Source organism: Agelaius phoeniceus, chromosome 10 (genome assembly GCF_051311805.1).
Source record: "Agelaius phoeniceus isolate bAgePho1 chromosome 10, bAgePho1.hap1, whole genome shotgun sequence".
Lineage (NCBI taxonomy): Eukaryota > Metazoa > Chordata > Aves > Passeriformes > Icteridae > Agelaius > Agelaius phoeniceus.
The window spans coordinates 5,384,792-5,410,414 of NC_135274.1; the positions used below are offsets into that span (position 1 = coordinate 5,384,792).

Sequence of the window (25,623 nt, forward strand, 5' to 3'; positions counted from 1 at the left end):
ACTTCATAAGGCAAAAAATACCAACTATGTAATTGTTTCTGGTTATTAATGTTTGTTCTAGTGCAAAATGAAACAATTTATCACACAAAACAACTACTACTGCCTCCTCTAAAATCCTCCTTCTATGTCCCTATGCACAGCAGGGATCACATTCCCCTGTTATTACTGTTGGTAGTGACAAGAAACTAAAGTGCCACATAACAAAGAGAACACTTTAAGTAAAGTTTACTTTTTGACAATGAAGAAAATCACAAAGCACTTACCTTGTCTCAAGGAGTAAAGGAGTTGAAGACCACTTTGTAGTTAGAGATGTTGTCACAGCCTTAGAATCTGCTTTTACAAGTGAAGAGCTGAACCAGACTCCAAGAACTGCAATAAGTATTCCCATTTTATAGGACACTGAAAATGATGAAGGAAAATAATAAGTCTTGCATGGTCTCTTCTTATAAATACAGGATCTCAAATATATTGAGAGGTATGTTAAGACTTTAAAACTGCATTTAATGCAATACATTAATGAGATTATCATCCCCTCACCTGGGCTTACAAAATCACAAACTTGAAGAGAGGCAAGGAATTTACAAACTTACTCCTGAGATGCAATTAAACCTAAATCAATTCCATCTTCCTCTGTGTTTATGCTTTCAAATAAGCTTGCTTCTGTTCCAGGACACCAACACACATACTTCTTGTTTTAAGAGGTTTTACAAACTGCACACATTTCAGACTGGGAGGGAAAACAGCCCACTGATCATATTATGGGAAGGAAAATCACACTTTGTGTCAGCACAGACCCAGCAGCTGTGGACTGATCCAGGCAAGGGTGAGGAACCCCAGTCAGTCCTTTAGGTTTTTTGGGGAATGAAGAAACAAGTATTTCCTGACTGTACCAAGCACCAACAAATTTAAAAGCTGAAAAATGAATGACATCACACAAACAGACTCAAATGATACAACCTACTGTGAGAAGTGACCAAAAGAACCCCAAATTACTCCATTTCTTTATTGTCCTTCCTTGTGTGTATTTTCAAGCCTTTGTATTCTCTGGCCTACATCCCAAAACAAAGCAAAGGGGAATTTCCTTGCCCACAGCTCTTAAGCTTATGGAAGACCTGAATTCTTTTGTTGGCTTTCCATTACAGTCTCCAAAAGTTTAAGCTTTTTTTGCCCCTCTCTGACTATAGTATATTTATATTTACTACACTCCCAATATGCACTCAAGTACTCTTTCATTTCTTTACCTTTTTTTTCCTGGATAACTCATTTTCCATGTCTCCCCTGCACCTGAAAAAACGTCCTGCTGCAATTCTAGATATATCACACCCAACAAGCTGCCAGGATCTAACTTCTGTCTCTTTTTCATTACCATCTCAATATAAAGAACAGGGTTATAAATCTGTAGCTCTAAGCTACCTGTATATATACATAAATAAACCAAATCCTCCTCTCTTTAAAAGTTTACACCCCTCCAGCCAAATGTTTCCCAACAATAACTCAGGCATTGTTCTTTTTCTGGGAATAAAACCAGAAATTCCTGCTGTGATCTCCAAAGAGCAGCCTGGTGAGCTGCACACGACATTTGCTTTATGCCACACCTGGGAAGCAGACAGATGGCATCTCAGAATGAGCACAGCCATCACTCCCTGTGTGCAGAGGGGGAAGCTCAGCCAATATTTGTGGAGTGAAACATTGGCTTCTGCCAAGTGCAAGGAAAAACCACAGTTCACAGTTCCTCCCAAAGATGGGTCCTTCTTTTTCTCTGAAAATCATACACTGGAGTTTGGAATAGGTAAATGAATACACCCAGCAGCACTCTCATGGCTAAAGCTCCTATGCTGCTCTCTTGTGCCTGCTTTCCTGCTCTGGGAAAAACTGAATTAAAGGCCTTTTTCTGTATGAAACAGGAAAGAAACCAAATGACACATTTGTCACCTGACACAGTTTAGCCAACTGAAAATCCGCAGATTAGAAATATCTACAAGTTCTCAATAATAACAGCCATAAAACAAAGGAATGACTGATATCTCAAGGAAAAATACACCACGGAAAAAGAGGCAAGAGGCAAGGGAATGAACAAAAGTGACACAAGGAGATCCAGCTCTGTGCCAGATAAAAAAGCAAAACCCAATCTGATTATGACACCTCAAAGCAGTGTAAATATTTTTCCCCCTTATTTTTCTTCCAATTACTCCGTTTAAAACACTCCGGACAGCTCGCACATCCAGTCTCGGGGGAAGGAATAAACCAGCCCACACTGACAGTCAGTGCCATGTCCTGCGAGGTCAGTCGGGTGCCAGGCGGGTGCAGGGCAAAGGGAAGCGGGAGCGAGGGGCAAGTCCTGCAGCAGGCACCGCGCTGGGGACCGGGACCGAGCCGGTGCACGGCAGAGATCACCGAGAACAGCGGGCACCGATCGCACCGGGGAGCACGTCCTGTAAAGGGCTCCCGCTGCCTGCTACGGCCGCTGACACCAAACCACGGCGATTTAACCGCGACTAGAAATCAGCCACTGAAGCGCTGAGCAGCCAGGGCTCAAAACACACATTAAACCCGGCCCCTCAGGGTGTAAACGGTGCGGAGCATTAAACCCGAGCGCAGCCTCCGCCGCTCCCCGGTCCCGCTGACCGACCGACCGACCGATCGACCCCCGCGGGGCGCGGAGGCCGCTCGAGGGACCCCGCCGGTGTCGGTCCCTCCGCAGGGCCCGCCCCGATCGCCCGCTGCCCCCCAGGCCGCCGCCGCCGGCGCCCGCCGCGGTCCCGCCCCGCCGCCGCTCCCTCAGGGCCCCGCCGCGCGCTGCCGGTGACCGCGGTACCGCACCTGCGAGCGGCCGCGCGCCCGCCCGGCTCCCGCCGCCCGCGCCGCTTCCGCTTCCGCTCCGAGCCGGCGGCGCCGCGCAGTGACGGGGCCAGGGCACAGGCCGGGGCCGCCCGCAGCCCGGGCCTGGGGCAGGGCCGTGCCCGCAGCAGAGGCTGTGCCCGGGCTGCCGTGCGGTCTCGGTTTAAAGAGGTAGCGCCCGAAGCAAAGGCGGAACCTGTGGGGTTTTTGTGATATTAACTGGCCCGTGAGCAGTGGCAGCCTGTGCTGCTGGAAGGACACGCTGTGCTCGGTTATTCACAATGTAGGGACGGGAGGGGAAGTGAAAGCAGCATACAGAAGGTTAAAACCAGCCGTTCTTTATTTATCTTCTCTGCACCCTTTACACGTTCTCCATCAGAACTGCCCTGTCCGTGCCGGGCTCCGCTCGGCTCTGGGTGTTCTCCGTGCCCCGCTGCCCCCGCCGCGCCCTCTGAGCCTTCCGTGGGCACCGGGGCCCTGCCGAGAGGTGCACGGAGGTGCAGCAGCGGCTCTGGGAGTTCAGGAGAGACGAGGAAAGCCAGAAGGACGCTGTAAATCCAGCCAGGCACGGGGGAAGGGAATGTTTCAGGAGGGGACCTGAACCGCAGGACAGGCTGGCTGGTGCGGGTCCTGGAGAGCGACACCCGCCGCGACAAACTGCTGCTCGTGGCACTAATACAAACATTGTTTGTGCTCCTGTTCACAACAAACACTAAGGTTTGCGAGGCAGACCTAAGGATTACTTACATGTGATCCTGAAATTTCAAATGTTTTCCTCCTGGTTTCGTTTTAAAATATTATTAAAACTCTGAAAGTGGCAGGTGTCTAGCTGAGTTCGTGTCCGAGCCTCAAATCATGAGAACAATATCATGAAGAATGGTGGTGTTCTGACGTGTCTGTAACCAAACGCGAGGCAGCCCTGCACTGTGGTCTCTCAGGGCTGTGATGTGCGTCGTCTCCGAAGTTTGTGGGGTTTATTATTATTGTTATTATTTAATTTTTCCCCTCTATCCCAGTGATAGGGATGCCCCGCCCATATCCCCTTGTCCCTTCCCAGGATGAGGGTTGGGGACTTCGGGGAATCCCCGGGATGCTTTGGGTACCCCCCGAATTTTAGGGGGTTAGGGCTGCTAAGCGCCAGAGCCCCGCCATGGCCTTGTGTCCCCTTCCCAGGACTGGTGGGAATACTTTGGGTGGCCCCCAAGGGAGTTTTGGGGGACAGCCCGAATTATGGCGGGTTTGGGAGGTTTTTGAGATGCTGACGACCTCCGTGCCCTCCTCAGGGACGCCCAACGCCTTCCCGCCGTGTCCTCTTGGCACTTCCCAGACTGGGTGCTGGGGACTTTTAGGGACAGTGTGTGAGGGGGGAAGTGGTTTGGCCGGGTGTGGAGAGCAACAACGGGGTGCGGAGCTCGGGGTGCGGGCGGAGCGGGTCCGTGGGGGCGGTGTCGGGTCCGAGGGGGCGGTGGCGGGGCAGTGGCGGGTCCGTGGGGGCAGGCGCGGCCCGGCGGTGACCGCGGCCTGTCCCGCCCACCCCGCGTCTCCTCGGAGACCTCGCGGCGCGCGGCCAATGGCGCGCTCGGGCACAGCACCGCCCCTCCCGCGCCTCGCGAGATCTGTCCCCGCCACACCCCCAGGGAGGACTACATCTCCCGGCGGCCCCGCGGGGCGCGTTCGACAGCCAATGAAACGCGGCAGCTCGGGATAGGCGGGGCTGACCGGGGCCAATCGGGTGCGGGCAGCTACAGCGGCGGAAGCGGCGCTCGGCAGCGGCGGCGACGCGGGGCGACCGGCCTCAGGGACCGGCGCACGGCACCGCCCCGGGCACAGGTACTGCCGTGGTGGGCGCACGGCATCGCCCACATCTGCGGGCCGGGGCTGGCGCCGAGGGAGGGCTGCGGGTAGGGGGCGGCGGCCGCCGCTTCACAGCGCGACGGCAGCAGGGGGGCAACGAGCCTCCGGCCGGCGGAAGCGCCGCGGAGGGGGTATCGTGAAGAGACGGCAGCAGGGCAGAGCGGCGCGGTACGGCCCGGCCCGAGGCGGCGGGACCGTCGCGCTGCCGGGCACATCCGGGCCCTGCGGCCCAGCGCGGCGGGGCGGGGCGCGCAGGGCGGGCGCTGATTGGCCGGCGCCGCCCCGCCGCCATTGGCCGGGCGCCGCGCGAACCCGCCCGCGCGGGCGCGCCGGGGTGGGTGGGGCCGCGGGGCCGCGCCCGGAGAGCGGGAGGGACGGAGGGAGGTCGGGCACGGCGGGGCTGGGCCGGGCGTGTCGCGACATAACGGCCGCGCTGTCGACCCGCAGGTGACATGAGCTCGCAGCAGTTCCCCCGTTCGGGCGCGCCTCCCGCCGCCCTGGGACCAGCGCCGCCGCCCATCCCCACCAGCGGCTCGGCCGGGATTATCGCCCCCGCCGCCACAGGTAAGCGCCATCCCGGCCCCGCCGCTGTCGGCTCCGGGGGCGGGGAGGGATCCCGGGGACCCCGCCCCGCCCATCGCGCTCTGCCGCTCGCCTCGGCGGGAGGAGCGAGGCGGCCCCGGGGCCGGGTTGGGAGCTGCCGCGGGTCCGCGTGCGGAGAGCACCGGGCGGCTGGCGGCTCCGGACAGCGCCGGCGGACCCGGGACGCGCCACGGCTGCCCGGTGTCCGCGCAGGTGCCTGTCCCGCTCAGCATCTCATGGAGCTGAAAATGGGGCGGGAACAGTGTTCCCAGCTCCTGCTGCCCGTGCCACGGTGACAGCTTTTCAGAAGTGACTGGGGGAGCAGCTTCGTGTTCAGGAGGTTTTATACCTTTCTTCTGCTCGATATTCACATACATACTGCATTAAGTGTGCAGTTTTTCATGCTGTTTGATCTGTGACTCAATGGCAGTTACTTAGATAATTAAATATTTTTCACTTGAAAGAAAACTTAGTTAATCAGTGTTTGAAGAAGGTGTTTAGTTGGACTTCAGGGTTGACCCCGGGTTGCCCCAGCATTGCCCAGCCCATCAGTTCTGAGGGGAGCAGATAGAAGCAGTGCTAGAATTCCCAGTTTTTCCTTCACTGAAATATGTCTAATTGTAAGGCTGAACTTCTTTAATTTAGATATTTCCAAAGTCCCATCTCTGACCTAGTGGGTGACCAAAGCGAGCTTTCAAACAATTCTGACCTTTTTCTCTGTTTTTCCCTAGTGAGTGAGGAATCCAGTCGTGAGCCAGAAGTTGCTCCCAGGGAGCACATGGGCCCCAGTGGCTCCATCCAGCCCCGGGAGGAGAAGCAGGAGCCCGTGGTGGTCCGGCCATACCCACAGGTCCAGATGCTGACACAGCACCACCCTGTCCAGTCTGGGGCCCCAGTGACAGTGACAGCACCACCAGCACATTTGACTCCAGCTGTGCCACTTTCTTTTTCAGATGGACTTATGAAGGTAATGAGAGGATTCATTGGGGAAAAAAAATACAATCTGTATGAGTAGGTGTTGAGAAAAAGTAAATTACACCAAAACCTTCCCTGCTTTTGTTTCTGAAGCTTTCCTTGCATGTTCTGCTAACTGTGCAGTGTCTTGTGGGTTTGGCTGTTCCAGATGAGGACTTGCTAGTATTTCAGCAGTGATTTCAATCAAATTTCCTTTTTCTCTGCAAGATACAAAGTTAACTGTTAATATCCAGTGTCTGTAGGGCAATACCATACCCCTGACAGATTCCACTGATGACCCATGCCAGACCCTGCATATTTCCAGGACAATATATGCCCTTTCTTTGTTTGGAATAACCAAATGTTCAGTATCTTTCCTCTCCAAATATTAAGCCATACTTACATAAACTTTCTCCTCAGGCTTTGACCCCACAGAATGATTACTGCTTCAACACTGAGCTCTCATTTGAAGTTGCCAATGTTTCTGTCTTTCCATTTCTTGTAGCCTCCCTTGAAGCCCACCATGCCCAGCCGGCCCATTGCTCCTGCTCCACCCTCCACTCTCTCAGCTCCCACAAAGGTCCCTGGGCAAGTGACTGTGACCATGGAAAGCAGCATCCCACAGGCTCCAACAATCCCTGTGGCAACCATCAGTGGGCAACAGGTTTGGTTTTTTGGTGGCTTTTCTGTTCCATCTCACTGCATGCTCAGATAATACCAGTACAGCTGAGGTGGGCTTTTGCAGCAGGAGGGAATGTAAAGAGAGCAGGTTTCCCTGTTCAGTGCTGCCTGGACCATTAAACTTCAGGCTTGGTTATCACCATCTCTTTCCAAAGCTGCTGATTTGCTGGATCATCCAGCTGAGATAGCACAGCCATGCTGTGATGGCAGAGCCATACCCAAAAGCTGGGTTCTTCCTTAGATGCTCCTGTGTGTCCAGTGTGTCACTTGGAGAATTTCTACTGTAGAGAAACTGCTGGGATTCATTATTGCACTGTTCTTCAGCTTCCCTGGGAGGAGATCAGAGGAGACCAGTGAACAGTTCATGGGTTTGCACTGTGTTCTTACTGAACTAGGAGTGACAAAATTTGAGGGAGTCTGTGTAGATAATTATTTGAAATTTAATTTTTTTTTCCTCTGACTTGGCTGCAGAGCCAGCCCTGTTGGTTTGAAAATAGTTTGTCAGAACAGTCATTACTAAACCTCTCAAGGTTTTGATGTAAAGTGCCTTTAGGTGGACTTGAGTTAGTCTGGCTAAGGATATGCAGCAATTTCAGTGGATTTATCTTATATTAATATCCCCAGGAGGTCTAGAATTATAAAAAAATAGAATTTGTTCCAGCATTTGCCAGGTTTCTACCATTCTCTCAAGCTTATTGGTATGAAACTATGCCTTAATGTCACCAATGCTAGAAGGGACAACTCTGGTTGTTTGTGGGTGGCTGCTGGGTGACTGTCACCCAGGTACCAACCATCAAAACACACCAGTGAAACAGAGAAGTGTTTGCATCTTCCAGTGGCAGCAGGCTCTGTAACTTTATCCTGTACAAACACCTGCCTCTTTCTCCACTCAGCTTTTAATGCATGCAGCCTTGGTATCCATGTATTCCTCCAGGATCTCTTTTCTGTCTTTGAGGCTGAGATATGGTGATTCTGTGGCCACTGATTTTTGTCAACACAGCTGACTTGTTTTGTTCTTGAACTCTGCAGGGGCATCCCAGTAACTTGCATCATATCATGGCCACCAACGTGCAGATGTCCATCATCAGGAGCAGTGCTCCTGGGCCTCCACTGCACATTGGAGCTTCTCATCTGCCCCGAGGTAAAGATCCAGCTGTGCTGTCCCTGCCTTCTGCTCACAGGCTCTCAGCTGCTGCATTTAGCCCACACCTCTGAAACTCCTCACTGCTAATGCAGCTGTTCCTTCAGATTTTAAAACTGCTGGCATGAGTGAGTGACTGCTGGCCTTTTAAGAATTATGTTGCCTTCAGCCATTTAGGGCAGAACCACGTGACAGTGTTTAAAATGCTGGCAGATACCAGCACATCTGTTATTCTAATTCTTTGGTGTTAAAACAATCAAGAATAAACATCCACTGGTAGAGACACACCTGCCCTGCAAAATGTCATGTACATTCTGGGTAGCAAGTATTGCTCACCTATGGCAGTTGTGAGCCACATTCTTGTGTCCCCCTGTCACAGGACCACTCATGCATTGTTATGCATGCCAGCACATCATATTGTGTGCATTTGCATTTTCCCAGGAGTTAAACGCTGGTGATAACTACAGGCTCTTGTTTCCCAGCATTTTGGATGCTACAGCTTGTAAAACAGGAGATCAGCCCCTTAATGCAGCCCTGTGCTCAGTACAGCCAGGCAGATTTCTGACTGCAGCTTTGCTTTCAAAGTCTTATGGGTTGGGTTTGCAGTTCAGCTTTAAATTGATCTGAATTCCAAGTACCACTTATCAGTTTTATTTCCTTTTATGCTCAATGTTATTTGCTGGATCACTCAAGAAAAATAAATTGATGTGAGCAAAAACACAATCTTCTTTAACTAGAGCAGGTGGAAGGACTGTAGAGGTTTATCTGTAGCTACAGTAGTGGTGTTCACCTGATTCTGAGGGGACAGCTGCCACAAACTTGACCTCTCAGTACACTTTTTCTTCTTTTACCTCCCCTTTTTCTCTGAGTTTGAATATTAACTTTTGAGGTAATTTCAATGGAGGACATGTACAGAAAATATACAATCCAGTCCATCATCTTATTGCAAGGCTATTTGCCTGCTACTGTGATTTATTGTGATCAGGAGTCGTCAGACAGGAGACAAATTAATCAGTTGCAGGTTTAAATAGTGTGGAGTTTTGGTCTTGGTTTTTTGGGGGGAGGTGTAGCTCTTTGTTTTGTTTTGTGTGGTGTTTCCTTGTTCTTTTGGTTTCCTTCTTTTGCAAGTGTTTTTTTCTTCTGAACTTCATCAGCTGCAGTGAGATCATTGCTGGTATCAGATGACTTATTTACACATTGGCCCAGTAATCAAACTGAATTATTTCTATTGACTTCCATAGCTTGGAATAAGAAAACATGGGATGTGCAACACAAGGCTATTATAGGGGAATGAGAAATACTTCTAAAGCAAATTAATTTAAAATAATACCTGCCCCTCCAGACATGCTTTTGTAAACCTGACGTATATTTGTTGAAAGCCTTATTTTTACACCAACATCATGAACTGCCCTGAATATGAAATGCATTAGAACTGAAATACCAGCTGATGTCAGGGTGTGTCTGTGGTTGTGATGGAGCTGAATTTTAACGTGCTTGGTTTCTTCCCCAGGTGCAGCAGCTGCTGCAGTGATGTCCAGTTCTAAAGTAACCACAGTCCTGAGACCAGCCTCCCAGTTGCCAAATGCAGCTGCAGCCCAGCCAGCAGTTCAGCACATCATCCACCAGCCAATCCAGGCAGGTAGCAGCCAGGCAGCTCTGCACATCACTGACCTCCAAATCCTTCCTGGCCCTCAGCTGTAATGTATAAGCTCTAATTATTTGTGTGCACTGGGCTGCAGCCACTGTCACCTCTCTTCCAGCTCTATTTGCTGTATTTCTTTCATAGACTTGGTGGGTTTTAATCTAGCTCCAAAGTGTTTAGAAACTGGGAAGACAATTTCTTTCAGACATGCTCAAGTTTTAAAGTCTGAAAGGTCCAATGTGCAGTACAATGTGCTGGTGTTAATTTATTGTTTAGTATTTGAATTGATGTAGAATTTTTGAAATCTCACTATAATATGCTTCTGTATATCTTGGCTTTTGTACCTGTATAAGGAGAAGATGGTAGATCTTGTCTCCCTACAGCAGTGCTAGTGTTTAGCCCTAGGACAGAGAGTTAAACATCTTCCCACTGTGCTTTCAGTTAGGATCCAAATTACCTCTTAACTTCATGTGTACTGGAATTTCTTTTCTTTTCATTCTGAAGGGAACTGACTTTTTGAGGTTTTTCCTAAAGACCTTCAAGGTCTTTAATGTTAACTTTGTTGGTTCCTGTGCTGTATGTGTGTTGAAAACCAAGACAGTTCTGCTTAGGAGCTTGCAGATCAATTCAGAAAGACTGGAAATATCTCAGAATGCCAAAACTTAGTGACGAGGTGCAGGGAAGCGAGTTTTAATCAAGTAATTCCTAGTTGTTCTCTAAACTGCAGAATTTCCTTTCTGAATGTTCTCTCTGATGTTTTGTTGGTTTTTTTTTTTTCCTAAATAGTCACGTCCTCCTGTGACAACATCAAGCACTATTCCTCCTGCAGTGGTGGCAACTGTCTCAGCCACGAGAGCTCAGTCCCCTGTTATAACCACAACAGCAGCACATGCCACAGAGTCAACCCTCAGGTAAAGCCTACAGAAACTCTGAATATGAGAGAAATTGCAGCAAGGGGAAAAAGGGGAAATGTTAATCAGCCTGAGCTGATAATCCTCTACTTATGGGAGGATATAAAATGAAAATAGTAATGCTTGCACAGTGCAAATCCTTGAAGTTCTGTGAATAAAAATGGGCATAAGCATGAACTTATACACATTTATAATGGTAAAAGGGCTTTATAAGGGCTCTGTGTTATGAGAAGGAAAGACCTTAAGGAATCATTTTTGTAGTCCTGCTCCCTGGATAGCAGAGTTTGTGTTGCAGGAACTTGTGGGTATTTGGCCTATATTTTTTACAAAGACACAGTGAAAAGTGACACTAAATGCTGAAATGAAGTTCAGCTGATAAGAGTTATGATAACTCCTGGCTGGGTGCACAGGGCACATGGGGACAGAACAGTGTAGCTCAGATTCCTTATGTTGCTTTGCCACGTGATTGACAGCAGCACTGCTGTCCCCGGGGAGGGCACTGAGGCCTGATGTGTGTGCCTGTGTTGTATCTGCCACACTCAGTCTCCAGAAGGTTCCCTTGCTGAGTTCTTTTCTTGCTCTGCAGCCGGCCCACGCTGTCCATCCAGCAGCACCCGCCCTCTGCAGCCATCAGCATCCAGCGGCCGGCGCAGCCGCGGGACACGGCCACGCGCATCACGCTGCCCTCGCACCCTGCCATAGGCACCCAGAAACCACAGCTCCACACCATGGCCCAGGTAAGCTGCAGCCAGCACAGCACCTCCTGCTGCTTCTTGACACTTGTTTGTAGCCTGCAGGCTAACACTACCTTTTGGAGAAGAGTTAGTATGAGTTAGAAATTAATGTTCTGTATGGTCGGTGCAAGGTGATTCCATACTAACTATAGATGTTAAATGTAGTAGTCTTCTAAATTTAAGTTTTTTGGTTTTTTTTTCATAGAAAACCATTTTCAGTACTGGTACTCCAGTGGCAGCAGCAACTGTGGCACCTATTTTGGCAACAAATACCATTGCTTCAGCAACCACAGCTGGTGAGTATTCATAATGCTGTTGTGGGAACATCATGAGGGATGGGATTTGTTGCTTTGTGTTGGCTTTCTTTGAATTTAGAACCCAATAATTTTTGAGCAAATATTTTTTCATAATAAAGACTGCATTTGGAGGTGCATGGCTTCAGGAGTGAAATTACTGAGTTTTTCAGGGAGGTTGTCTGGTTTGGGGGTTTTGCCCTCTTAAGGATATGGATACACTGGCATGGTAGGGCTCCATAGAAGGATCTCCTGTTAAGTTTGGTTTTTTCCTTCAGGTTCTGTATCTCACACCCAAGCGCCTACAAGCACCATTGTTACCATGACAATGCCCTCACATTCTTCCCATGCTACAGCTGTCACAACCTCAAACATCCCAGTTGGTGAGTGATTTCAGTTCTCAGACAAGTGTGTAACTCATGCTTCAGTTTTTCTCTGCATGCTGGAAGTGTTTGTGCATGTTAGCAAATTAAGGAGGGAAAGAAAATCAGTTTGAGCTGGGAGAAACCAATTAACACGTCTAGTATTCAATGGTTTTTTTACATCAGGAAGAAATAGATGTTCTAAGAGGAGCAGGCAACAAAATGCCTCATTTACTTTCTCTGTTGAATTTTTAGACAAACTTGGGCCTTTTAGCATTTCAAAACCTGCATTGGATACTCTAAAAGTTTTAACTGCTTGGTGATAGACTATGGCTTTCATAGTTGATTTTGTAAGTTACTTCATGTGCTTCTTGAGGTGTTAGGTGTAGCCTAGCTGGATTTGATTAGTGTGTTCACTTGAATGTAACACAAAGGCCCAAAGGTGGGAACTTTATTTGCCTGGATGCCTGTGGAATATGCCTGAGATGTTTCCTACAGAACTGCATAAGTTTCCTTTTGTTTGTCTATTTCTCTGCTGACCTCCTTGTTCTTTTGAAATCTTGTAATCTCTTCCCCAACCATAAATTTCCAAGGAGTGAAATTGTATCTCATACATCAGTGTTTCTTGTAAAGTTCTTGTAGGTGTTTTCTTCCTTTTCATGGCCTCTGTCCACAGACACTTGTCTGCCTTGGGCTGATTTCCAGTGTTCTTGTTCTTGACATCAGAATGGTTTGGGCTGATCCTAAAAAAATTAACTTAATCTGAGCACTGAATTGACTTTGTTAGCAAGTATCATTTATATATGTATTTAGAATATCCATCCATTCTGATATAAGTTGATGAGAAATGCTTTGTTCTCCTTTTTCTTTTGGCCTATTGTGGGCAGGAAATAATTTGTGGATAAGGGTGGGTTGATTTGGGTTGAGAGGGAAGGGAGTAGTGTTGGTTGTTTTGTTTGACAAGGTTATTGATCTTGCTTTGCAGTGTTTACTTGCCTTTCCTTTGACTGCCAGTTGATGACATGTTTGTCTTTATGCAGCTAAAGTGGTTCCCCAGCAAATCACCCACACTTCTCCCCGGATCCAGTCTGACTACACAGCAGAGAGGAGTAACCTCATACCTCTGTCCAGCCACAGGGCATCTCCAAACCCAGTAGCCATGGAAACCAGAAATGACAACAGGTGAGCAGAACCAACAGTTCTACCCATGAGAGTGTGTGAGTAGGGTGTTTGAGCGTCCTGTTCTGCTGTGGTGGAGATAACATTGTAAAAACTGAGGGGGAGGATGGGATTTGGTAGTTCAGGGAGTGCTAAAGGGCACTGAGGGTCACCTGTTGAACTCTGTGTAACACTTGCTCTTTTTGATGCCTGCAGGCAGTCGGTGCCTGTCCAGTTCCAGTATTTCTTACCCACCTACCCCCCCTCTGCCTACCCTCTGACTGCCCACACCTACACCCCCATCACCAGCTCCGTGTCCACCATCCGCCAGTACCCAGGTAAGCCCAGCTTGGGGCAGGCAGCCTCAGGGCTTTGTTGAGCTTGCAGCTTGCTCTAGTGATGGCAGGAACTCTGACAATTAGTCACAAAAAGTCTCTGAGGATTTGTTGTTTTTTTCAGGAGTTTTGTATTTGATATCCCAGGGGCTCTGTGTCTATAAGTAGAAGTTTTGAGTTTACAAATCAAAGCAGTTTGGCTCCTCCAAACTAAGCCAACTCTGTGATACATCTTCATTCCCTGGTGTTCTGATAAGCTCCTTTAATATCTTTTCACGTGAATGTACAGTTTGAGATAGAAACCTGAACCAAAAAGGGAAAAACTAATTTGCATTGCACACTTGCATTAGTGTTCTTTTTAGAAAAATTGAGAAATTAATGTATTTGAACAGTCACAGTATATTGCAGTCCAAAAAATGATGCACAACCCAAGCTTATGTGATTCTGTGACAAAATTTGGAACACTTTACCTTACCAGGTTGTTTAGGGCTGTTCTCTATAATGTGATAATTTCCAATATCCAGACTGCAAGAACATGCAGATTGTGGATGTGGATTTTCATGGAATATCTGTGTCTCCTGGCAGCATGATACCTTTGAGCAGTACAGAGGAAATTTAGAAGGATTGGGAGGTGGCAAAGCCCATTTGTTGAACAGGAAAGTGTAACATCACTGGATTCTTTAGGTTGAGAAAGATCTTTAAGATCATCAAATCTAACTATTAATCCAGCACTCCTAAAGCCACCACTAAAACATTTTCCCAAGTGGGAAATATATTTTTATATATTTAATATATATTAATATATTTAGTGTATTTATATAAAAATATATATTTTTTAAATACTGCCAAGGTTGGGGACTTCACCACTTCCCTGAGCAGCCTGTGTCAGGGTTTAACAACCCTTTATGTGAAGAATTTTTTCCTAATATCCAATCTAAACCTTCCCTGACAGAACATAATTGCACAGAGTCAGGGGTTCCAGTTCAGGAGGGATATTGGGGTGCTGGTAGGCTAATGATCATTCGTATAAATGCAGATGGATGTTCTTCATCAGGAGCTTATTGACAGAGGCATTTTACTTAATTAACTTGTTAAATTGACTTGAAGAATCCATGGAAGGTATTAATTATGGCAGCTGGAGCTGGCAACATAAAGCAGAGCATTCAGGGTATGAGGAGGAAGGTACATCTATGCTGAGCACAGCTGGGGAAGGGCACAGAGCATTTCAGAGGAGACTTTTTAAAAGATTACTGAGATAAGGAGAGCTAATGCAGAATTTTGGTTTTCCAAATGCTGGTTGTGCTTTATTTAGTATCCTAAAAGGATTTTGTTGGATAGAAAGTTTTGCAACAGCAATGTTTTGACAAAGAGAATAAATGTGCCACACTTTATACAGAGCCATTTTCAGGGACCTGCTTTCAGTTTTTGATGCCTGTTTTTAGAGTGTCTTGTCAGCATAAGAACTTGATGGAAATCCTGTGACAATGATAAAACCAGCTTGTTCTGCATTGTTAGCAATCAAGGCCATTGTTGGCAAGTTCACTCTTGCATTCTGTGTGTGGCTGCAGAAATCCTGGTGCAGCTCTGCATAGCCTGGAAATCTGGAGATCCAGGGTCTGCAAGTGTTATTTAAGTGCTATTATTTAAGTGCTGCATGGGAGAGCTGTAATACACTGTATAGTGGATCTGAAAAGGTGGAATCAGTTGTTTAGAGCTGTGAATTTATTTAAATGATTGACCTGCTTAGAGCAGGTGTATTGTTGGGAACATTGTTCTGCCACTGAAATATAATTTTGTTCATTTGAGCTGTGGGATCCAGCCTATAACTGGATCCCTGTTACATCTGGCCTGTTCTGAGGCCAGATAAGGTTGTGTTCAACTTCAGAGTTGAGTCAGCTTCAGAGCACAATAAATTACTTAGGTTTCTGATTACTTTTAATCTATTTTTAAGGAGGGAAAAATGCCAAGTGTTGGTACTTACAAGCACTGTAAAATACGATAATGAACAAAAATAGAGCACAGCATTCTGAGACTGTAATTTGAGTCTACCTAAAAGCAGAGTTAAACTGCTCTTTTCTCTCTTGCTGCAATTAGAAATAAAAAATTGAATTAAAATCAACAGTAATTAATTCCTCTGGCAGACAATCTTCCCTACTCTCATATTTACTACTGCAACAAGCAGATGGGCAAATGAATTTTTCAAAGCAAAAAAAGTCTTCAAAAAGTTAGTATTTTTGAGCAAGAGGTGGGAGGGGGAACTGAGGTGACCTGCTGCTGCTGCTGAGGTGTGTGTGCTGCTCCAGTTTCAGCCCAGGCACCCAACTCGGCCATCACGGCTCAGACCGGTGTGGGAGTGGCCTCCACCGTGCACCTGAACCCCATGCAGCTGATGACAGTGGATGCTTCTCACGCCCGGCACATCCAGGGCATCCAGCCTGCCCCCATCAGTGCCCAGGGCATCCAGCCTGCCCCCATCAGTGCCCAGGGCATCCAGCCAGCACCCATTGGGACCCAGGGACTGCACCCTGCTGCACCCATGGGCGCCCAGGGGCTGCAGCCAGCACCCATCGGGGCCCAGCAGCCACCAGGAGACACCAAAACCTCAGGTAAGAGCAACCAGCCAAGTCCTCACTCCAGAGTGAGACAAAGCAGCTGAGCTGCTGTCCTGCACATCTGGCTGTGACTGATGATGTTGTTACAGTCTCTGTGGTCCAGAGGTGGACACTGAATACATCCATGCCCATACTCTCCCAGCAAATACTTGTTGGCTGTTTCTGAGGCGATTTATTTTTAAAGCGTGCTAGGTGGAGCCTGTGGGTAGCCTTGGATGGGTTACTTCAGTGGAAAAGACTGGTAGTGCCTGAGCTTAAACAAATGCCTTCACTAAGGCCTTGTAGCAATAGTAATTTACAAGTGACTGATGTTCTCTGGCTGTGCATCAGATCCCAGGAGCAATCAGAGTCCAGCCAGGTACCTTCTGCTGCTGGTAACCTGACCTTGAGCTGTGGCAGAAACCATCTTTCATTGTAAGTGATTGGTCTGATGAAGCCCCAAGAGCTTAGAGGAGGAATGGGAGATGGCATCCAAGAGAAGAAGTGTTGCACAGCTGGCAGGCACTGCACAGGGACTTCCTGGCTGTGCACGTGCTCTGCATCCCTCAGCTGGCCAGACAGGCTGGCAGAATGCAAACACAGCTGATGTCACTTACACACAGCTGGCGTGTGTTGCCACATGGGCTCTACCAGAAGGGTTGTTCTGTTGACCCAGTTGTGTAGGTGATCTCCCTAGTGCTTCCTGCATTTTCCTTGTCTTCTGGAGAAGATAATTTCCCTAGAAGTGGTTGTCAGGCAGGAAGTATTTTCCTTCTTCCCTGCAGAAGGTTCAGTGATCAGATTGCTTGTGGCAAAGGCACTGCTTACAAAGGAGTCTGAAAGCACTGCAGTTAGAGACTGAGGGACTCAGAGAATGTACAGCATTTGCTCTGCAGACACCTGCTTTGTCATCACATTTCCTTAAGTAACTGCTGCTTTCCACTCTCTGTTTTTGTCTCTGCCATGTCTGTGTCCATCCTTCCCAGCAGTAGTCTTGGCAGATGGAGCCACCATTGTAGCCAATCCTATTAGCAACACATTCAACACTGCATCTGCAGCAACTACAGTTGTGCAAACCCACAACCAGAGTGCCAGTGCCAGTGCTCCAGCCCAGGGCTCCTCCCCACGGCCCAGCATCCTCCGCAAGAAACCAGCCACGGACGGGTGAGTGGAACTGGGGGTGACACGTGGGGGACACTTCTGTGCCATCCACCCAGCCAAATGGAGTCATTTCAGTGGAGATAAGGAATACTCCAGCAGATTATTCAGTCAGCAATGGTTATAAGTAACCTGCTGATCAGTGAAACAATTCTTTTCCTCCCCCAGAGCAGGGTATAATTTTCTGTAGTGTCAATAATAAAATGAGAAGGACAGTTTGTCTCCTAGGTCTTGAAAGTGACCTTTGGAGAGAAAGTGGATTTGAGGCTTTCTTGCTTAGTGTGATAAGAAGAAAGAGTTCATAGTCTACTAAAATTAGAATTGGGTGCTTTTTCTTCAGTGCTTTTCTTGGAAGAATATGTGGATGAGTGGAAAGGATAGGATTAGTACCCTGCTGTGAAAACTGATTAGGAAAAAGGGAGGGAGTAACTTAAACTCTTAAAATATTTTATGTTGCCTGTCTATTTTTAAATGCCTTAATATAAGAGGCAAGAGACAGCTTTAGAATTAACAATGCATTTCCTCCCAGCTAGCAACTGAAAATGTGTGGCACTAATGTGTGCTGTGAGATTAAAATTGCATACTTTTTATGTGGGTAGAAACCTTTTTTAAGGCAGAGAAGCTGTAGGCTGTAAAACTGAAAGAGACGTTAAAGAGTCAGATAGATCACTAAAGACTGTTTCAATTTGTTGATTTTTTTGGATAGCAGTTTGACTTTCAGTCCCATGGGAGACTAAATAGTGTCTAAAAGATCTTAATCAGCTTTATCATCCTAATATCCACACTCTGGCCTTGAGGTCCTGTAGTCAGGCTCTGACAGTCAGGTCCAGCTAAAGGCAGCAGATGCCCATCTGAGCCCTGTTTAGCTCCAGATGATTTGCTCAGTCTTGAAGCAGCAGTGGCATGGCCAGACCCCTTTGTCCACTGCTGGAGCCTGGCAGTTGCATCAAAGTGTTCTCACTGACAGGATGAAAGTAAAGCTGGCATGCTTGGAGAAGCCCTAAATTGGGTGAGACTAGGCCAGAGCAACTTATCTTTTATTTTAAAAGAAAATAAAATAGCTAATTTGAAAAGTAAAATGAGACTCTGTGTAGCAACTTGGTTACACTGAAGACAGAGAGCAGTGCTACAGCCATAACTCCTGTCCTGGTTTGTGTAAGAGCTGATTTCTTTGCTCTCAGGGGTGTTTGTCTTTGCACCAGGGAGGTGGGAATCCCTGATCTGTCTGTCTCTTTCAGGCTGGCAGTCCGGAAAAGTTTAATTCCCCCTCAGCCCCCTGAAGTGGCCAGCACACGTGTGGAGAGCACGATGCGAAGCACGTCTGGGTCACCAAGGCCTGCTGGGTAAGACTTCAGGGAGCAGCCACCTGCAGCATAATAGTTCCATTATATTTGCTTGAGTTGTGTTCCTTGACTATTGGAGCACTTTTCTTTCTTTTGGGAAACAATCTATTTTGAATTTGTGACAAACTTGAACAGGTTTGACAAGTTCTGCTGTTTGTGAAGCTGAGGAAATTACCTTTAAAACTTGTAGTGATGAGCTTCCACAGAAACAAACAAAAACCTTCTGCTAGTGTAAGGGGAGATAGACCTCAAAACTTTTTTCTATAGTACTTGAAAATTAATGCTAAAGAAATGTAAATGCAACTTCAGCCCTGCTTCACTTTAGTTCAGTGGCTTTACAATTTGTTGTTTTATAACTGTAAGCCACAGTGGGAGCTCCTGCAGAGGATGGGGCCAGCACAGTTTTGGGTAAAAGCTCCTCTTGGCTGCATTGTAGAAGTGTTTTAATCCTTTTACAAGTATTTTGAAGTTACCTGGAATTCGTCATGAGATTTGTTTGTCAGAGTGAATGGAAAAAAAGTTGTAATCAATACAGATAGAAAGATTAGATTGATCTGTAATCGATACAGATTGGAAGGGGAGAGGAGGAGGAATTATAACTGAGGTTAAACCTTCTCCTGTTGTTAAACACTTTACTGAGCCAGGTGGGTACAGGAAAAACTGAATAGTCTGATTGCAGTTTGGCTCATTCCTTTTGTGCTGGGTGCTCCCAACCGAGATACAGTTCACTTCATTTCTCTTTGCTTTTATTTGTGCTACAGGGGCAAGCCAAAGCCTGAAATCCACGTGTCCATGGCCACCCCAGTGCCTGTGTCTATGGAGGCAGTGTGTAACCAAGGTGGTGAGCAGCCCACCATCACAGTGCCCCCGAGCTCCCAGCAGCCCCCCTCTGCCATCCCCACCATCATTGCAGCTGCCAGCCCCACCTCCCAGCCTGCAGCAGCCCTGTCCACCATCCCAGGAGCTGTGGCAGCTGCTCCACCAACCTCCACCACCATCGTGGCAGCTCCTGCTCCTCCATCCACCATGAGTGGGGCCCTGTCAGCGGTGCTGGGCCCTGTGGTACCAGAGATCAAAATCAAAGAGGAAATGGAGCCTATGGACATCATGCGGCCAGTATCTGGTACGTGGCTGGGAATCATCAGGTTGCTCTTTTTGGTTTTGAGACAGTGGAGGGATTAGGAGGGTTTTTCAACAGTTTCATCTTGAAAATGAAAGGACATGTCTTCCATGGTAGCACAGAGCACCAGAGTTCCCATATGCTTTATAAAGATCTTTTTTGCCTTTTTCCTAATCTCCCATGAATCCACTTCTTATTGTGGCTGCTTTGTTCATGTTCAAATGATCCAACTCCAAAGAGTCTTTGTGATTTCCTTGCCTAAAATGCTCATGCTCAGCAGTGGTACTGACATATGATGGAATAGCTCAGTTGAATTCAGTTTTTTTACAAATCCTACTGTTCAGGTCCAGTGGCCTTTCGTGTATGTGAGGAATTCATGGCCAGAGCAAGATTTCCTAGGGCTCTTGTGTGATTCATGCATATTTTTCTCTAGAACTTTACAAAATGTTCATTATACTGCCTTACTTTTCCAGCTTGGCCACAGTTGCTATCAAATGGCATGGTCAGTAAATTCAGATCCTTACAGATCTTATTGGGCACTGTATAGTGGCAAAGTGACAGGAATGCATCCCACATTCATGGGTTTCAGAGTGGTTTTATCACTCTCCTTGAAGCTGTGTGTTGTCCTGTGAGAAAGCAGCTCTTTGCTGCAGATGTGTCTGGAGCATGGGCAGATAGCATTAAGCTCTTTGGGGCCCTTCTGTCTCTTCCTGGCATTTGTGGCCAAATTTTCAAGAGATCCCACCCCAGAAATTTTGTGCTGCAGCCTTATGATGGCTGATTGTCCTTCCAAGTTCAGGGAGTGTTCCCTCAGATTACCTGAGGGAACACTGCTGCCAGCTGCACAGGTGTGTTGGTTGGTGCAGTGACCTGCTGAGCAGTGCTGAGGGCTTGGCAGTACAAGCAGACCCCTGCAAGCAGAGTGCTGCAGTCCTGCTTTGATTCCATCTGACTCTCCTCTCATGAGAGAGTAGGGATTTGCTTACTGTGACAGTGACCTGTGCTGGTGTACATACAGAGGGGTTTTTTACAGTAACACAGAGAGATGTTAGCATGACTCCTTTTTGTAACATTGAATTAACATAAGCTTCAAATATGAAGCAATTGAGGGACAGACAATTAGCTCTGCTCTCATTCTTTATGTATATGAGGCACTAAAGACTTTAGCTTATAGGCTTGTCATAATAATTACTGCTGGCTTAACATCTGGCCTGTTGTGCACATCACACCCCTCACACTGTGCTGGAACAGGACCTACTGTTGGAGGGTAGTGTTCAAACAGTGCCTTATCTTCCCACTGCTGATGACTGGGTTCTTCTCTTTCTTCCTCTCAGCAGTCCCTCCTTTGACTACAAGTACTGTGTCTCCATCTTTGGCACTGCTGGCCAACAATCTTTCCATGCCTCCAAGCGATTTGCCTCCTGGTGCCTCACCGAGGAAGAAACCCCGTAAGCAGCAGCATGTCATCTCCACAGAGGAAGGGGACATGATGGAAACAAACAGCACTGATGATGAGAAATCCACTGCCAAAAGTTTGCTGGTGAAGGCAGAGAAGCGAAAGTCTCCTCCAAAGGAGTATATAGGTAATGACATCTCTGATGTATTTGTTGTTATTCAGTATTTTCTCTTCTGTTTGTTTCTCAGAGAAGGTGCTCTGTCACATTCCCACTTCCTAAATATGAGTAATAGAGAATCCAAGTATCTGTTCCTCATCACTATTTGTATAGTGTGGTGGTGTTCACAGGGGTCCCAGGAAGAGGGAAGAGATGAGAGTCTTGACTCCATGTTTCAGAAGGCTGATTTATTATTTAATTATATATATTATATTAAAAGAAAATGATACATTAAAACTATACTAAAAGGAAAGAAGAAAGGATTTCATCAGAAGGCTTGCAAGGAAAGGAAAGGAATGATAATAAAATCTTGTGACTGAACACAGAGTCCGAAACAGCTGGACTATGTCTGGCCATTAATTAAAAACAACTACATGATATCAATCAAAGAGGCACCTGTTGCATTCCACAGCAGCAGATAATTATTGTTTATGTTTCATTTCTGAGGCCTCTCAGGAGAAAAGATCCTAACAAAAGGATTTTTCATAAAATATGTCCGTGACATCATAGGGCTGGGAAAATGTCAGGAAAAATGAATTTTCTCAACACACATTTTGTACGAGGCAGCACTTACTGACCTGCTGCTGGCGTTTTTGAGGATTCCAGCCTGCTTTCACTCCTGGATGACAATGCACTTGTGGCTCCTTTTGCAGATGAGGAAGGTGTGAGATACGTCCCCGTGCGTCCCAGGCCGCCCATCACGCTGCTGCGGCACTACCGCAACCCCTGGAAAGCCGCTTACCACCACTTCCAGAGGTACAGCGACGTGCGCGTCAAAGGTCAGTGCGGGCAGGGAGCACGCGAGGGGGGAAGGAGGCTGCACTGAGTCACCTCTGCTTCTGTACATGAGAACATGCTCTGCTTATTGATGGATCTGCTTTTGTGCAGGGATAGAAAGGTGCTCACCAAGGGTATCCTCATTAAAGTGATGTGCTGTGGTGATAGGCTGCAGCTGAGGGTTCTCATTGGCCACCTAATGCTTGCCAGTTACACCAAATACAGAATGTCTGTGATTAACTTGTCAAGTAACAATTGGTCTTTTAAAGAAGACCTTTTTACCCAATAATAGGAAATCAGAGGTCTGATACCATCTTCCAGACTTTTCAGCTAGTATTTTAGAATTTTTAAGCAGACTGGGTTTTCACAACTGTGCAAATACATCTAGGAGAGAGTAAAAGTTGTACAAGATGAACCATTTATTTGTTTGTGCCAGGTGTTTGAAACATTGAGCACTACATTCTTTAAATGAGAAAAAATGGATTGTGATATAATCTTTCAGAAAGTACAGATAACCTGCTAGTCAGTGAGACCAGCAGGCAGATACATGGCAGATGGGAAGTCACTTCCCTGTCTGAATCAAAATGCTGCTCATTGTCATGTAGTAGGTAGTAGGGGGAGCAGAACTTGGGTTATTGTTGTTTGAGAGGAGAGGCCTGGCCAACTCCTGAAGTTTGAGTCCTGTATTCTTGTGTTTCCTGGTGACAGAAGAGAAGAAGGCCATGCTGCAAGAGATTGCCAATCAGAAGGGTGTGTCCTGTCGTGCACAAGGGTGGAAGGTCCATCTCTGTGCAGCGCAGCTACTACAGCTGGTAGGTGCATGGGGCTTGGAGCTTCCTGCAACTTGGGGGAACATGAAGCTGTGTAAGGCAGGAAGACATTCTTACAAACTCAGTACACTGGGATTCCCTAAAGGAGCTGGTGTATAGTGCCCAAAGGGAGTGGGACATGCTTTCCCCTTTCTCAGGAATGTGGCATAAGTGGCTTGGAAACTTGGAGTGTTGGTTTTGATCCAGACATAAGAGCTGATGTATTTTGTACAGATGATCAAAACTGGCAACTCCCTCCTGCTGATGCACAGGTCTGAAGAAGCGTCTGTTTGGGATGGTGCGGCTGATCTGAGGAGGCAGCACTGATCCACATTCCTGGATGCTTCTGTTTCAGGTTGGGGGTGAGGTAGGTGCTCTGCATTTTAGCACCAAACTCCCCAAAACCTCTGCATTCCTGGAATAGTATTGTGAGCAGTAGGGGAAGCAGTTGTGGTAGGATCCATGTTTCTTCAGAAGAGGAGCGATCCTGTAAATAGGATGTTAAAAGGAATGATAGTGCCACATTTTGTCAGAGGCTCCATCTTCTGAATCACTGACCAGAGCAGCTGAGAGGGGAATGGATTGTCACTGTTTCTGTGGAGCTTTGTTAACATGGGCGAGTGTTTGCCAGCTTGGCAGTGACCCTTCTCATGAAGGGCTGATGTCTTTTAGACAAACCTGGAGCACGATGTGTATGAGAGACTGACTGCCCTGCAGGAGGGACTCATTCCTAAGAAAAAGGCAGCGACCGATGATGACCTGCATCGAATCAATGAACTGATACAGGTGGGTCCTGTGGCCAAAACCCAAAACCGTACCCGTGGTTACAGGGCATCCTACTGCTGTTAGTAAAAGCTAACCCCATGTGGGTTCACTTCCTGTGTCATCAGTTACAAGGGGCACAGGTAGGGAAGGCACTGCTCAGAGCAGGCATTCTGTGGTTAATAACAAGTGTTTCCTTTCAGGGGAACATGCAGAGGTGTAAACTCGTGATGGATCAAATCAATGAGGCTCGAGACTCCATGCTAAAGGTCTTGGATCACAAGGATCGTGTTTTGAAGCTTCTAAACAAGAATGGAACTGTCAAGAAAGTGTCCAAATTGAAGCGAAAGGAGAAGGTTTGAACGCAGACTAATGACTTTGGAAATGGAGAACGTGTACAGAACGGAGCTGAACCTTTTTGTAGTTTGGGTTTATTTTTAAGCAGAGCATCGGAATAAAAAAGGATGAGTTTAGGGAACAGATGGACACGTGAAGCCTGGTGACCTGAAGGGATTGTCCTTGATCTTGTCATAATGAACAAAGATTTCTCTCAGGCTCATCCCTTTTTAAAGTCTTTCCAGTCCCACTGTTTAACTCCTGATGTGTCAGGTATGGAGACACCTGTGAGGCAGGAGGTTGTGCAGGGGACTCCAGGAGGCTGACAAACAGCTATGGACCCAGACAGCAGCCAAGCTTCCAGCAGTGGAAATGGCACCTCTTTCAGTTACCCCATTCAGTTCTCATTCTGACCTTCCAGTGTCTAAAGCAGCCTTCTTACACCAGTGCCACTGCACTAGGGGATCTGCCACAAAGAATCTCCAACAGCTCAGAAGCCCTAGCTGTCAAGATTAAATAAAAATAAAATAAAAAAAAAAGAAGGGGGGAGGGGGGAAATAATTTCCAAGTGATATTGTAGTGTCTGTGTCTGTGTTGGTGCTCTGGGATACTTGTGTTGAGGTACCTCTTGCAAGAGGTGCTGTAGCTGGTGTAATGTTAATTGTACGTACCACATACATCTTGAAAACATGAATAAAGGAATTGGAGGGTTTTGTATGTGAGCAGTTCATGTACCTTTGTACCAGTGAAACTCTTCAAGCTGTAAACTTGAAAACGAAGCTTTGGAAGGAGCCTGAGAGGAGAAGACAGGATGTTGGGAAGCAGCCAGCACCCTGTGCTGTGGAGGGTGAGTAATGCAGTTGAGGTCCTAAAGATGAAATATGGATTATCCCCCATGCACTTGTGCATTTAACCTTCATATTTTAGAGAAATTGCTAAATCAGTTCATTTTTAGTCTCCTCAGCAGGACACTTCAGTGTCATGAACTAACTCTGTTAAGAATATATTATTTTGCTCCTCAGTTATAGTGCTGTTATCTTGCCTTTACTCAGAACTGAGTTCTTTCAGAACTTAGATTAAAAATACAGTATTTAATTCTTATTTTCTGATTTTTATAATTAGAGAAGTAAGTAGAATGTCCATATTCACACTGGTTTTGTGTTTTTAACACATACAAACCAAGTTTATTTCAGCTTTGGATGGTAGTCTTTCATGTTAGCTTGATTTTGCTCATTCAAATGAAACCCTTTCCATTGTAAGATACAATTCTAATATAATGATATTGTAACTTTGATATTAGGAAAGTTATGTGTGTATGTTGAAATTAAAAGCAGAGGTAAGACCAGAAAAGGTGGGAATTAAACTGCTGCTATCACCTCACATTTCTTGTGCTGCAGGAACAGAAGAGCATGCACAACTGGTGAAGTATTTGTTTGATGTTGCCAGGGTAATAAAACACAGCACCGACACTCCCAGGTTCCTAAGGACTCCCCAAGAAGCTCTGTGGTGATTATGAACTGGACTTTATTAGGTTGGAAACTGTTTCATATCTTGGCAAAGGGGTTTGATGTGCAATCCAAGGCATTACCAGCAGAGTGAGGTATGTGGGGGGAAGAAGGGAGGGAAGGA

At 46.9% G+C, this 25,623-nt stretch overlaps 2 protein-coding genes across 6 annotated transcripts in view; one reads left to right on the top strand and one right to left on the bottom strand.

Moving 5' to 3' along the window:
• UGGT1 (UDP-glucose glycoprotein glucosyltransferase 1) overlaps nt 1–2,978 on the bottom strand; it is a 41,114-nt gene extending 38,136 nt beyond the window's left edge. The window contains exons 1-2 of the mRNA XM_054639226.2: nt 2,821–2,978; nt 264–399 (exon numbers count right to left, since the gene is read on the bottom strand). Coding sequence (XP_054495201.2) covers nt 264–388 — 125 coding nt within the window. The 5' untranslated portion in view covers nt 389–399; nt 2,821–2,978. The remainder of the gene's footprint in view (nt 1–263; nt 400–2,820) is intronic.
• A 1,580-nt stretch (nt 2,979–4,558) lies between these two features.
• SAP130 (Sin3A associated protein 130) lies at nt 4,559–24,711 on the top strand. 5 transcript variants are annotated; one of them, XR_013183591.1, is made up of 22 exons: nt 4,559–4,668; nt 5,140–5,256; nt 6,006–6,241; nt 6,734–6,892; nt 7,939–8,050; nt 9,561–9,685; nt 10,479–10,603; nt 11,190–11,340; nt 11,543–11,633; nt 11,909–12,013; nt 13,033–13,174; nt 13,367–13,488; nt 15,789–16,091; nt 17,063–17,240; nt 18,473–18,577; nt 19,339–19,700; nt 21,032–21,280; nt 21,964–22,089; nt 22,796–22,899; nt 23,131–23,263; nt 23,569–23,682; nt 23,862–23,885. XR_013183591.1 is itself a non-coding variant. In XM_054639205.2 (21 exons), exons 2-21 carry the CDS (start codon nt 5,145–5,147, stop codon nt 24,018–24,020), a joined length of 3,180 nt encoding a protein of 1,059 aa, XP_054495180.1. In that variant the 5' UTR covers nt 4,559–4,668; nt 5,140–5,144; the 3' UTR covers nt 24,021–24,711. The 5 variants fall into 5 exon arrangements, 4 of the variants coding, with proteins under 4 accessions (XP_054495180.1, XP_077039776.1, XP_054495181.1 ...); XM_054639205.2 differs by lacking the exon at nt 23,131–23,263 and having other exon boundaries at nt 23,862–24,711; XM_077183661.1 differs by lacking the exon at nt 23,131–23,263 and having other exon boundaries at nt 21,035–21,280; nt 23,862–24,711.
• The last annotated feature ends 912 nt before the right edge of the window (nt 24,712–25,623 follow it).

Excerpts from the sequence above, each read along its gene's own strand:
- SAP130 (XM_054639205.2), top strand. The coding sequence starts at position 5,145 with ATGAGCTCGCAGCAGTTCCCCCGTTCGGGCGCGCCTCCCGCCGCCCTG. Across the intron at positions 16,092-17,062 it reads AGGAGACACCAAAACCTCAG|CAGTAGTCTTGGCAGATGGA; the intron begins GTAAGAGCAACC and ends CATCCTTCCCAG. Across the intron at positions 22,090-22,795 it reads CAGCGACGTGCGCGTCAAAG|AAGAGAAGAAGGCCATGCTG; the intron begins GTCAGTGCGGGC and ends TCCTGGTGACAG.